Below are 13,839 nucleotides of genomic sequence, written 5' to 3' on the forward strand. Positions count from 1 at the left end.
CCTTACTCTTAAAAAGCATGTGAAGAATCTTTACACTGACAGACTGATCAGCCATAATCTTAGTAACACCTGCCTAATATTGAGAAGCCCCCCCACCCCCCTTGTGCCACTACAACAGATCTGACCTTTCAAGGCATGGACACCACAAGACTCATGGTATCTTGCAGGAAGATGTTTTTTAGGTTCTTTGAGTTGTGAAGTGGGGCCTCCATGGATCAGTCATCAATGGTGCCATTTAGGTGCCCATGACCCTGTCGTTAGTTCACTGGTTGGTCCTTTTTGTAAGACTTTTGGCAGGTGCTGACCAATGCATATCGCTAACAACCCACAAGACCTGCCTGTCATTTTGGAGATACTCTGATCAGCTTTGTAGCAGCTTTCCTTTTAAGAGTGTGCTGGACTGAGGTTCACAGCAACACAATGGGATATGTAGAGTATTAAAAAAAGGAATGATGTCTGGTAAGCGCTGGTATCATTTGTTTCATGTCTCCAGATTCTCTGTCTACTAATTTCACACAGCTTGTGAAGGAATAGTCCAAGATCCTCCTGTCTTCATCCACTGCTCGGCACGTTTCACGTTTTTTTCTCCAGCTCTCACACACCTGATTCCACTTATGTAGGATTTGGCAATAAATGTGGCATGTTCAAGCCGTAGAAACCCTGAACAGTATGTGTAACTGGAAGAGTTCACCTTGAGCAAAGTGAAAGTGAAACCTGTAGTGTTGTTTTTGATGAGGAACTCTTATTGTTTTGATAGAGCTTCTCAAAGATTAATCATAAGCAGGGCATTTTACTGAGATATTTTACTAAGGCAGTTTCATTTCTGAAGTAAAAGGGCATACATTTTAAGCCTGGCTGTATTTCTGTTTAGTTCAGGAGCTTTTTTTGTGTAAGCAACAAGCTACGGTTTCAGTTGAAGAATTACATAGTTAGAGTCAAGTACCTGCTCCCATCTGTGTTTCCTCATGGTTGCTCCTTTTACCTATCTGTCTTCCTCTCCCCCTCGCTGTGTTCCGCCGTGTCCTCTTTGCCCCACCATTACTGTCCTCAGCTGTGCTCGCAGTAATTGCTCTCTTCTTGGAAGCTCGTGCAGGCATTGCATGTCGCAGAAGGCCTGGCTACAGTGTGCTGATGAACTGTAGAAACTGACAGTACCACAGGGCTTTTAATCTGTGAGGAAAATCCCTTGGCAGCAGGAAAGTCCCAAACTTGTCCAACATGTTTTGGCTCATCTACAGAAATGTACTTTTCATTCATTTACTAAATCATTTGCAGTATTTTTGATATGAAAGTTTTTTGTGATACACTATATATCCAAATGTTTGTGGACACCCGTTCCAATGAATGCATTCAGCTACTTTAAGTTGCACCCGATGCTGAGACACACAGCTTCTCTAGTCCCTGTAGAGAAGTATTGCTATAGGACTCTATGCAGCAGATAAACCTCAGCCTATTAGCACCATGCCTGGTGCCAGGTGTGGGCTAGAGGGGTATGAGAGGGGTATACAGCCCCCTAAGCATTAAGCTGTAGAGCAGTGGAACCATGTTCTCTGGAATGATGAAGCTCCATCCAGTACTTTTAGGATTAAGTAGGGTGGTGATCATCAAGCATCTCGACCTCGCTAACCTCGCTCTTGTCGCTGAATGCGACCAGATCTTCACAGCAGTGCTTTACAATCTAGCAGAAAGCCCTTCCTGGACAGTAGAGACAGTTACTCAAACAAAACATAACTAAATACTAAAATCTTGCATTAAGTCTGGACTAGTCAAGCAAGTTTCCATTCAAGGTAATTAATTTATTTGTAATTCAAATAAAAGGGAACTGTGTGTGTGTGTGTGTGTGTGTGTGTGTGTATGGATCGAAACCAAGCGCAATCCTTATATCTGTACAAAAAAAGGCTTTAATGCACACAAACAAGAAACATTTTGAAAACCAGTTTAGAAGTCTTAAGTTAGATCTATCCGCTATAAGCAACCATACATCAATGACTTTAAAAAAAAGACATCAGAAATACAAAGATTTAAAAAGATCAGGTAACAAATGATCAACAAGCCTATTTTTGTTGCAGCATATGCTAATAGCCACTTTTTCGATAGGCACCCAAAGCTAGACACTCGACCAGAGACACTATACTGAAAACCTAGTCTCCGCTTCTGTCCCCTGTTCTGGGTCTGGTTTTCCAAAGAATGGATCATCTTAACGGATTAAAGTTGAGAGTGTTTTTTTTACACTAAGCCCTAAACTCAAGTTCTACAGGCCCTCAGGCCAGCCTGAATTTTTATCCTGTCCCAACCCCCAACATACCTGAACCAAGTAAGAACCAAGCGCTGCTGGCCCTTTGGGGCACTGTGGGTTGGGCTGAGAAATTCTTTTATGGTGATCTTTGTGCCTGCAGCACTGTTGTGACACCAGGCTCGGAGCTTCACTACAGTTTGCTAGGTAAATAAAGTACCTTTTACTGCTTCAAAGCCCATTAATGGGCAACACTGGCATGACAGTTTGATTTTAAAGCTAGTTTCACCAGACATACTCCCCTAGAGTTTACACTCTTTGACAGTGTTACGTTAGCTGGTCAGGTAGTAAAGTAAATATTACTTTTTGTATGAGGCATTTGTGTGTTCTTGTCTCTACTTGTCTTGCAATTTAACTTTTTAAAGGTTCATATACTAACAGCTAACTGGTAGATTTGCTTAAAGGCCAAGTTTTCAAAAATGTTTAATGAGTCTTCAATTGCTTGGCCTCCACACTGCTAACACTGTGACAGCTAGAATGGCCATTTCTAGCAGGGAAGGCTTTGTCAATCAGGAGCTTCCTGTAGATGTGGAATGCGCTGATAGATAAAGGTCCACAGTTTCTAAACAGGTGACCAATGATATCATCGAAGAGCCTCAAGAGTCAGGTCATCAGTGCGGTTTCTGTGAACATGGGACAGAACAGTATTAGATCTGTGGCATGTGCATGTATATACAAGGCACTGCAGTAAAATGTGGTAAACTTGGCAATGCTAACATAATTACATGCAGTAAGTTGAGATCTTTTCATGTTCACCTTGTCTTTGTGGCTGCGCTGGTGAGTCCAGAGCTCTTCTGGATCTGCAAACATCTGCTGGCAGAAAGGACAGACAGACTCTGGAACTGTCTTCTGCTTTTCCTGCTCCACGGGATCTGGGGATTTTCGCCACTTTGAGCGATCGTCTGGTGGTGGGCTATGTTTGTGTCGTGCTGTGCGCACCATACTGATAACCGAGGGTCTGACATCCCTCTCGTTCCTTGTTGCTGCACGGTCTGGTTCTGTTCTAGAGGTCACCTCCGATCTAGAACCAGAGGGTTTCTCAGGTGTCTCATCTGCATTTGTACAGGGGCTCGCCCCTGTCTCTGAAGCATGACCTGACCGCATGTCTATTGGATGCTGTATGACTGCTAGATCAGGAATTGGGACTCTTGGACTTGGAGTCTTGGACTCCTTGCTTTCCAGCTCTGACCCATGCCCCTGCACCTCTTGGTGGTTCTCCCTGCTGCGCACAGGAACCTGAGAGGGTGTCTGCCCTGCCATGGCCTTGTCCCTTAAGTCCTCTGAGCCAGGCCTCGTCAATCCCGAGCTCCAGATCTCTAATGGAGGCACTGACAACTGCTGGATGCAGTGGTACAGTGAAGGATAGTCAACATACTTAAACTTGGGCACCTTTTCCTTGGGACTACTGGGCTGGCAGGGCGGCACCTTTCCCAGGGGGCATGAGGCCAACCAGCCATCCAGGGGTGGCACAGACAACTGCTTGATGCACTGGTGCAGCGAGGGGAAGTCCACGTACTGGAAGCGAGGCACCTTGCGTGGCACGTCAGAGAGGTCCTCCTTCCGGACATGCGTGGAGGTCACTGGGTCACCTGGCTCCCTCCGAACCTGCTTGATCCTAATGTCGTGTTCCAGTTGGATGGCTGAGGTGGGGAGTCTGGGCTCAGCAGCCCCACCTGGAGGGAGGCACCCTCTGTCGTCCATTTGAGGAACTGCAGGGCGATGCTTCTGTTTCAGGTAAAAGAAGGACGAGAAAAGTAGAGAAGACAAGTTTGAAGGCAAGTCTATAGTCTTAATATTCAGGCTTATCCTGTAACTCTTGTGGACTACCGTGTACTGCACAGTAGGGTATGTAGCTGTGGTGTAAGATTAAGAGATTTAAGGCATCAAATCTAAAATGCCAACATTTTAATCAATCGTGTGTTCACCATTCTAGCCGTAGTGGTGGCAGACGTATTGTTGCCACAGACCGTATCTCCAGTTTCCAGCCAGGATCTACTCTGACTGCCACATTCAAATTTCACTTTTTCCATTCAACTCTCAGACAGAAGGTGCCAGACCACCCCCTATTACTCTTCAACAGTCTGACCCACTGCTCCATTTCAACCACAGAGCTCAGCCTTCTTTTCCAAACTTGTGTGAACCCGCCCTTTCACAATATGGAGGTGTCACGCTGTTGATTTTGCAACAAAGAAAAAGCACAATCTGGAAAGAGAAAATGGGGCTACAGAAACTTCCAGTGTCTGTTGTTGTTGAGTAGCTGAGGGTGAGGAGCAGTATCGGGTGGCAACTGGCCACTCACTCCCTAAAACATCTACTGCAATGTATTTAGAGCGTATTCTACTAAGTGAGGGGCCCTCAGAGGGCTGGGGTTTAGGTTTTAAGAGCGTGGGTGGCTGCAATGGGTTAGGTCTCCCTAGGGCCAGACTGGCAGCATAATAACACCACTAAGGGAGGGAGAGTGTGTGTGTGTGTGTGCGCGTGCATGTGTGTCATGGGTATAAATAGCTCTGCAGGTATGAAGTGAAAGAGAAAAGTAGGTCAGCCTCAGACTGATCGCCTTCGCCAGGGGGCCCAAAACAAAATATCTGTCACACACACACACACACACACACACACACACACACTTGCACACTTGCACACTCTTCGCAATCTCCTGTTCCGAGAACACTGGCTACAGCCAGGGCCAAGAACACCCGATACTCCTCCACAAAAGCCTGGGAACGGCTGGCAAGCACACCGTGATCAAACGTGTCAAATACCTGTAAAACACACTCCCTTTATCCGCAAATACACACACCAGCTAGAGACCGGCCTTTTTCACCACTGACCACCATGTTTCTTCTTTAATAGGCTTTGGTTTCAGTTAGACAGAGCAATCCTTGCTACTATGTGTAGCTTTCACACATAACTAGGGCAACTCAACCAGATGGCATATCTGTATCGATGGGTAGCGGCGCTGGGGCGATCTCTGCGTGCTGTCATGTTGTTAGCTGTGTGTTTGAGAAGTTTGAGCATGATAGCCTACTTTTAGATGCTCTTCTCAAGTGCAGCACTTCAGTTTAATGGTGTCCAATTCCACCAGTTTAGCCAAGTCTTCACAATCTGATACACACCTGATACCACCACACTGAGAAGGCCAGCACGTGCTTCCTCCAAGACACCTGAAGTGCCACCATGTTTTTTTTAAACTGCTGCTGAGTCATTGTAATCAGAGAGCTTAACACACTTTGAGGAACACACTAACTGTCAGTTCTGTTATTTAACGGACGCTCTTGCTAGCTAGCTAGCTACACAAGGGGGTGGTAGAGGGGTGGCCTTCCAACTCACCCAAAGACAGCCAGGCCAGTTTGCCTTTCTTCTAAGGTTGCCACCCATCCAGGACTTCAGTTATCAATCATTTCATCATCTTCACACGACTTACCCTCAACGTAGGTGGCAAGCCTACTTCCGGCCATGGATGACTTGCTAAACGGCCGCTAACTCAGTATGTTGTCAGAGAGCTTAACACACTTTAAGCTCTGTCAGCGGTCAGCTGGCAGACACTCCTGCTAGCTGGAGATAAAGGGGCATTCCAACCCACCCAAAGAAAGCCAGGTCAGTTGCCCCATCTTCTAGGGTTGCCACCCTTCCAGGATTTCCCTGGATTGCCCTGGATTCTGGCTGTCAATCATGTCACCACTTCTTCACACAGATTACCCTCACCCTAGAGGTGACAACCTACTTCTGGCTATGGACAGCTCAAAAGCCCTTTAGTCATTTTTTTTTTTTTAAAGAAAACATACTTGATCAACCAATATTGGCTAATACTGATGACCTCAAGACCAGTATGATCATGATCATCATCATCATCATGATCATCATCATCATCATAAACGACGAGGCTACACTGTGCCATCTGTACGAACAGGTGGTTGTTTTCCACGAGCCAGACGGAGCTAAACCCAGGCGATCTGAGATCAGCAGCTAACTCGTGTGTTAGTAGGGGAAGCTGCAGCAGCGCTGAGCTTTTGGGTGCCATAAACGTGACGTGACCAGCAGTATAAAGCGCTTCCTGCTTGTTGATCGTAGTGGCTTGTGGCGCTGCTGGGGCGGAAAACGGGGTCACCTGACATGTTTTACTGGCACTGTATGAAAGCTGTATTTTGTGCTGGAGGAGGGGCTGTCGTAACCGCGCAAACTGTTGCTTTGCTGCTAGCTAACTTATAATGCACACGTTAAACTACAATCATTTTTAATATATATCTCGTGCGTTTTTTTCTTCACCCCCACGTACAAAGCCCTGAACATATCGCCCTGGCACAGAGAAAAACACACACGAGAACTGGATCCACGCCTAGGCGAGAAGAGGAGGGGGGGGGGGGCTGTGCTCCACATTCGCTATGTGTGTGTGTGTGTGTGTGTGTGTGTGAGGAATTGGGTCACGCGCGGTGGCCTACATTTCGAGGGTTTGTTGTCTTCTTCTTCTAACCCCCCCAGCCCCTCCTCCCCACGTTTATTTGGGCTGGCCCCGCCTTCGCTGCCAGAACCGTGAAGCTCGAGCCGCCCCGATAAACGAGGCACGAGCACCGCGTTGGTTTTTCTGACGCGCTCGCGTGACTGTGCAAGAGGCCCGGGATCGGCACGTGAAGGCGATAGGAAACTAGCTCAAACAAGTGCAGCGGCTTTTTGCACGTGAGAGATACAGATGGAGAGAGATAGAGAGTTACACACCAACAGATGACTGTCAGGTGAATGAAGTTTTTAGGAACAGTGCACTTCTCCAGATGCACACATCAAACCGTTAAACATCGAGAACACTGGTTGTTATTGGATACTAATAATACTAACAGTCAAATCACAACTAGTAGTAGTAATAATAATAATAATAACAGCTAATATAACGATCATTCAAACATTTCAGACTCTACTGCATCCTCTCCCCCTTCACATCACTCGTAACTTCAGGTTTACCTTCTGTTATCGTGGTCTCGAGAAGTCCGTGCATGTGTTCTGCATTGTCTGCATCAGCCGGACCCCTCTGACGCTGCCCTGAGGCCACCCGTCATTCCCAGCCCTGGTGGACCGCCGAGCCGCCTGGTCTCCTCCTAACTTTAGCTCCGGACAGGGAAAGAAAGCGCGAGGAGGCGTCTTGTTTGTTCAGTCGGTCTCTGGACCTGGCCTGCGCTGTCTCACCATCACTAGCTGTAATGTGTTGAGTGGGGTTTGGCTGCTGAAGCCGCTACTCGCACTCTGACAGTGCAAAGCCAAGGCCAATCGCCGTCTGCTCACGTTTTCTTTTGCCACCAATAGGAATCCGCCCCCGCGCCGACCGGGTCCAATCCGCGGGCTCGCTCAGGAAAAGTGGGCGGAGCCGCCCTGTCCTACTTCTAGGCAAATTACAATTCAGCTCAGACTCGGTTTGGCCTACCAGCAGTTGCTCACGTGAGGCCGGACTTACAAGGAAGAAGTTCAAACGTGTGTGTGAAACTGGGTAGCCATGTATCTCACTCAGCTTAGGAGGACCTGGAGCAAGTTATAGTGTCTCTGGCTCTCTGACACTCTCTGACAAAAAAGAAAAAGGGTACAAATGGTTAACCCAAAAGAAACACTTCTGGGTTAACAGGCAATTGTGTTTGTAAGAGGGATGTGTGAGTGTGAAGACCCCTTAAAAAGTCTAAAGAAAGGGTCTTTACCAACTTCTATTAAAAATGTTTTGTTCTATTTTTTGGTTTTTCTGTAGCACACTCAAAGACATGCAATTTTTAATAATCAACGTCTACACTGCGTTATTAGTATCATATAACTTAATACTGATTCACAAAATATTAACAAGGTTCTAATTATTATAAATATACATTTTAGGTATCTCACTAAGTTATGATAATTAAATTAGATACACTTATTAATGCATATGTGACATTTATATAACGATTAACGCTCATTAATGAACTACTGGATAATGTTTTTCAGGGTGACATATTATACCCTTTTGTAAAGCTAACACAGTTCTCTGGGGTCTTAATGAAATGTCTGTGACATGCTTTGGTCAAAATACCACAAGGGTCCATCTCCACAGAACCGATTTCACCCTGTCTAAATGGCCGGTTTGAGGGCCGGTTCCTTTAAATGATAACGAGTCACCGAAGTCAACAAAGCCTCCCAGCTTGCCTTTTTTCCATTAGCCCTCTTAGGTACACAGTTTCTTTGGCTGCATCTCAATTGAGTATTACACACTAATACTGTTAGGTATAGTTCATATACTAATCATAATAGTTTGGTTGCACTTTTATATACAACATACTCAAAAACTAGTTAATATTAATAAATAGTTTGCAAAGGACACACCTCTAGACTTTTAAGTTTATTCTTATTTGTCCCTGTTTGTACTAACTAGCTTACATTTACTTCACCTTGAGTTCACAAAAAAACACACCTCACAACCTTACAGTTTCCTAGAAAGCCAGGCCAAATCTAAATGCATTATTGAATGTCCTGTTCTTTTTCATTGGAAGCCAAAAAAATAAATAAATAAATAACTGGGTGTCTAATTTCACATGTTGGTGGGCAGCCCAGATACCTAAACGTATGTGCACAAGTACTGAAAAAGTTATTTTTTTTACATGGTATGATAAATGATGAATTTCTATTATAACATGTTACCAAATTAATTAGTTAAGAGCTACAGTAAGTCATTGTACCGACATAATTGTACCATTCTGCCAGTGACATAGAAAATAAATGTAGAAATATAATATAGAAAAACATACAAGCAATCTGTTCATAGCTTTTACCACATATGGAAGACAAGCGTCCAGGCTTTTTTCTGTCCTGGCACCAAAGTGGTGGAACGAGCTTCCCCTGGGTGTCCGAACGGCCGAGTCGCTCGCTGTCTTCAAACCCAGACTGAAGAACCACCTCTTCAGAGAGTACTTGGACGAATAGCAGAGTACTATGGTCACCTTATTGTCTTGTGTTTAGTAATGTCTAAAGCTTAGAGGTATCTTTTGAACTATTGGTCTATTCTAACTAGCTGAGGTTTTTCTTGAGTAAATAGCAAAGCACTTTGTAAGTGGCTCTGGATAAGAGCGTCTGCTAAATGCCTTAAATGTAAATGTAAATATGGGTAGACTCTTAGTAGGCCCTTCAAATTCAGAAATGGAAGGAAGTGAAAACACAGTCCACTTCTCCACTAAACCCATTTTTATTTACACACTTAAATCAGTGTACAGTTTGAACAACAGCTACATTCTACAGTAACACAGCCTGCTTGTTTTGTTAGAAAACATCACCCACTCGAGGACCTGAACAGGAGCATAGAGAAGTGGCAGGGAATTCTGCCCAGGAGTCCAGGAGAGCCATCAGTGGCCAGGTGTCTGAGAAGGTTGTGCCTGGAATGCTTTCACCAGCTCCTTTGGACCCATTTACTGCCTCTTCATTATGGAGGGAGTGTACAATACAAGCAACCTTTCCTCATGAAAAGAAAAAAAGGGACTATATGTCGCAATTCATGCACACACATCGTTTTAGAAATGCATGCAGTTAATTGATTAGGATTTTCTTGAATAATACAAAGATACTGTAAATTACTGGGCAAAGAGTAAGTGGACTAGTTCTCCTTTTTGATCGTGGACAGTAAGCTGTATGTCTCTAAAGCAGACCTCAGATAGTTCAAATCTCACCCTGAAATCTCACAGTGCTTTTGCTGTGAAGAACAACATAGAAAATGAGTAAGAACGAGAAACACCTACTATTCAAAAAATTGGAAGTTCTAAGCAATTTAAAGAACCATTTAAATATGCCTCTCAGTACTTGTATTATTTGTGATCAATCCTTTAGGGATGACAATTACAGTGCCCTCCATAATTATTGGCACCCCTGGTTAAGATGTGTTCTTTAGCTTCTAATAAACTGAGTTTTTTTCTAAATAATATAGGACCACGATGGAAAAAAGAGTAAAATCCAACCTTTAACTCAAGTGAATTTATTCAGTAGGAAAAAAATCCCACATGAAGAAATAATAGTTTAACATCAAATCATGTGTGCCACAATTATTGGCACCCCTGATGTTAATACTTTGTACAACCCCCTTTTGCCAACAAAACAGCACCTAATCTTCTCTTCTAATGTTTCACAAGATGGGAGAATACAGATAGAGGGATCTTTGACCATTCCTCTTTGCACAATCTCTCTAAATCATCCAGCGACCTGGGTCCTCTCCTCTGCACTCTCCTCTTCAGCGCACCCCACAGGTTTTCAGTGGGGTTGAGGTCTGGGGACTGAGATGGCCATGGGAGGAGCTTGATTCTGTGTGTGGTGAACCATTTCTGTGTAGATTTGGCCATATGTTTTGGGTCATTATCTTGCTGAAAGACCCAGTGACGACCCATCTTCAGCTTTTGGGCAGAAGCCACCAGATTTAGTTTTAAAATGTCCTGGTATTTCAAAGCATTCATGATGCCATGCACCCTAACAAGGTTCCCAGGGCCTTTGGAAGAGAAACAGGCCCACAGCATCACTGATCCTCCCCCATATTTCACAGTGGGCATGAGGTGCTTTTCTGCATACTCAGCTCTTGTGTTACGCCAGACCCACTTAGAGCATTTGTTGCCGAAAAAGCTCTATCTTAGTTTCATCTGACCAAAGCACACGGTCCCAGTTGAAGTTCCAGTACTGCTTAGCAAACTCCAAACGTTTTTCCGTGCATGCCTCCCAAACAGCTTGTTGGCATGCAGATAGCGCCTGATGGTTGTTTTGGAGACTTTGTGACCCCAAGAAGCTACCATTTGTTGCAATTCTGTAACAGTGAGCTTTGGAGACCTTTTTATTTCTCCTATCATCCTCCTCACTGTGCATGGTGGCAAAATAAACTTCCTCGTCCAGGCTTGTTTACCACTGTTCCAGTTGTTTTAAACTTCTTAATAATTCCTCTGACAGTAGATATGGACAGGCGTAGGTGAGTGGCTATTTTCTTGTAGCCATTGCCTGACTTGTGGAGGTCAACACACATCTGCCTTACTTGAATGGTATGTTCCTTTGTCTTTCCCATGTTGAAGAGAAATGGCCTCTGTGTCACGTCATTTTTATACCCCAGGGAAACAGGAAGTTGTGAATTACTAATTAAATGTTCCTACATACTCTGATCAACTTCGTAAACTACTGTAGAATTGACAGAAATACTTTAATTACATTTATTTCCCAAGAAATGTTAGGGGTGCCAATAATTGTGGAACAGGTGATTTCATGAAGAATAATTATTTCTTAGTCAGGGATTTTTTTGTTTCCCCTTAAAATTCACTTGAGTTAAAGGTTGGATTTTACTCTTTTTTCCATCGTGGTCCTATATTATTTAGAAAAAAACTCAATTTATTAGAAGCTAAAGAACACATCTTAACCAGGGGTGCCAATAATTATGGAGGGCACTGTACATGACCAAGTGTAGATGCCTACAAACAAGCACCCTGTAGATACTTTTTGGAATGTTTTTGTGTTTTTTTGTTTGTTTGTTTGTTTGTTTTTGTACAAAAAGATACTTCAAAAGTCTACCAAGTGAATAAACCACACGGGTAAACAGTGGGCTGTAATCTGCCGTCACTGGGACTGAAGCTTCGCTCTCGTTTGTCTTCATGAGAAGTTTGACTTTTGAACACCTACTACAGTGTTAGGTGGAGTTTTAGATAGTTACATAAGGTATTGGCTAAGTTGCAGTATAATCTCTAGCTGGTGTGTGTAACGTCTCTGATGGGCATCCATGTCAGATCGCAGCTGCTTCACATTGAGATGCTTGAGATGGTTTCCATAGACACTGAAAGAGGGTCTCGATGTCCTTGGGCCGTGAACCCTCAGCTCCATTTGGGCATGGTTGGGAAGGTCGTTGAGGGTTGTAGGGGTATCTGGAGATATCCCTTAAGCCACCCCTCTTACATTCCAGCCCTCTCTAAATTGCCCTGAATCTTTCGTAGAGTGCTGGCAGTCTGATTGCGGTCTGATGGCGGGCCAGTCGGGGAACGTGGGCATCATCACCTGCAGCAGAAGAAAAGGTAGTCACATTAGAAGAGGGGTTTCAAGCTCAATTCCACATCAAGTACCGGCCAACTCTTCCTAACGGCCTGTATTTCCCTCATCAAAGCTTTGGTAATTAGTTCATGAGTTGAATCAGGTGTGTTAAATGAGGTAGAATGCTAAAAGCCGAGGCCCTCAGGGCCAGAGCCTGACACCTGTGAATTAGAGTACAGCTGGTCCCCAAGTGACAGTGTTTTGAAATTAGGACTTTTTTTTTTTTTGCTGTATGCAGGTACATAAAGCCAGTCTCACTCTCGCCATGACATTAATAATACCACATGGCATCTGTCAAGAGGTTGATATTAGTAAGCTCTTGAAGGTGACAAGTTGAAAGCAGGGGAAATGGATAAGCGTAAAGATCTAAGCCACTTTGACCAGGGTCAGAAAATCTCCAAAACATCAGGAATGTCTAGTGGGGTGTTCCCGGTATGCAGTGGTCAGTCCCTACAGGGTCATGGCCACGTAAGGGTCACTGATGCTCATGGAGGTTGCACCTCAGAATTTACAGGACTTGCTGCTAACTGCATGGTGCCAGATACCGCAGGACACCTTCAGATGTTTCGTGGAGTCTTGTGGAGTCCATGCCTTGAACAGAGCATTTCTATTGGTCTATTCATCATGAGCGTTTGACACGATATAAAGAACTTTTACAGTTCACAGGAATGATGCTTTACAATGTACTGAACTGTTCTCTTTAAAGGATTGCATCTTAGTATCTTCAAACTACATAATGGTGCAGTTGGTGTGAGAGAGCCCTCTGGTGGTGTAACATACCATAACACTGTTAATCCCATTTGGGCACTAGTAAAAATAAGCATTATAATGGAGAACTGTTTTTGACATGTAGGGAAGGTCTAAGGGGATATGTCTGGTGTCTGACGTTTGCTTTGTTAGGTTTGCACTGGAGTTACACTAACCTGCTTATGTGCTATGGTGTAGTGTTCACTATAAATGTGGACAAAGGTACAGACACAATTCAGGACTTAACATGGATGTTTCTACTGTTTTACTAGCTGTGCAACTTTCTGTTGTTCCTTTTAATATATCATCACTGTCATGCAAAATGAAGGTAAAAAAACCCTCAACTTTCAATGAAGTCAATGGAAATAGATTGTATTCTAAGGCAGTTTCCATTCATCATGGAATTGTGACACAATGTAAAATTTCTATTGTGTCAGAAAATGAAAAAGTGCAAAATGAAAAAAGGAGATAAAAGGTTTTTGCATGATAGTGACAAAATGCAGTATCATGTCATGAGAAATACTCAAGGGCCTTTTGACTGACAAGCTCAGACTCTGTCAGTAGGTAATATGCAAACTGTGACAACTGTGCCTTTATTAGTTTATTAATACTGTATTATTTTTTTGGTTTACAGCGTTGATTACTGAAACTGAAGATGCATGCTTGCCCTTTCATGGCTTTATTATAATGATAATAACTGTATTATAATATTAATAATACCTTTAGCATTGAAGTATTTAAAGTAAAGATTTTTGAGGGTTAGATTA

The 13,839-nt window shown here is 43.8% G+C and overlaps 1 protein-coding gene across 1 annotated transcript; it reads right to left on the reverse strand.

Moving 5' to 3' along the window:
- Positions 1-1,878: 1,878 nt before the first annotated feature.
- LOC140573880 (uncharacterized) lies at positions 1,879-7,536 on the reverse strand. The gene is made up of 3 exons (XM_072693493.1): positions 7,244-7,536; positions 3,050-4,018; positions 1,879-2,916 (listed from the first exon to the last, which is right to left on the reverse strand). Exons 2-3 carry the CDS (start codon positions 3,992-3,994, stop codon positions 2,905-2,907), a joined length of 957 nt encoding a protein of 318 aa, XP_072549594.1. The 5' UTR covers positions 3,995-4,018; positions 7,244-7,536; the 3' UTR covers positions 1,879-2,904.
- Positions 7,537-13,839: the final 6,303 nt, after the last annotated feature.

Source organism: Salminus brasiliensis, chromosome 1 (assembly GCF_030463535.1).
Source record: "Salminus brasiliensis chromosome 1, fSalBra1.hap2, whole genome shotgun sequence".
In the NCBI taxonomy this organism is placed as follows: domain Eukaryota; kingdom Metazoa; phylum Chordata; class Actinopteri; order Characiformes; family Bryconidae; genus Salminus; species Salminus brasiliensis.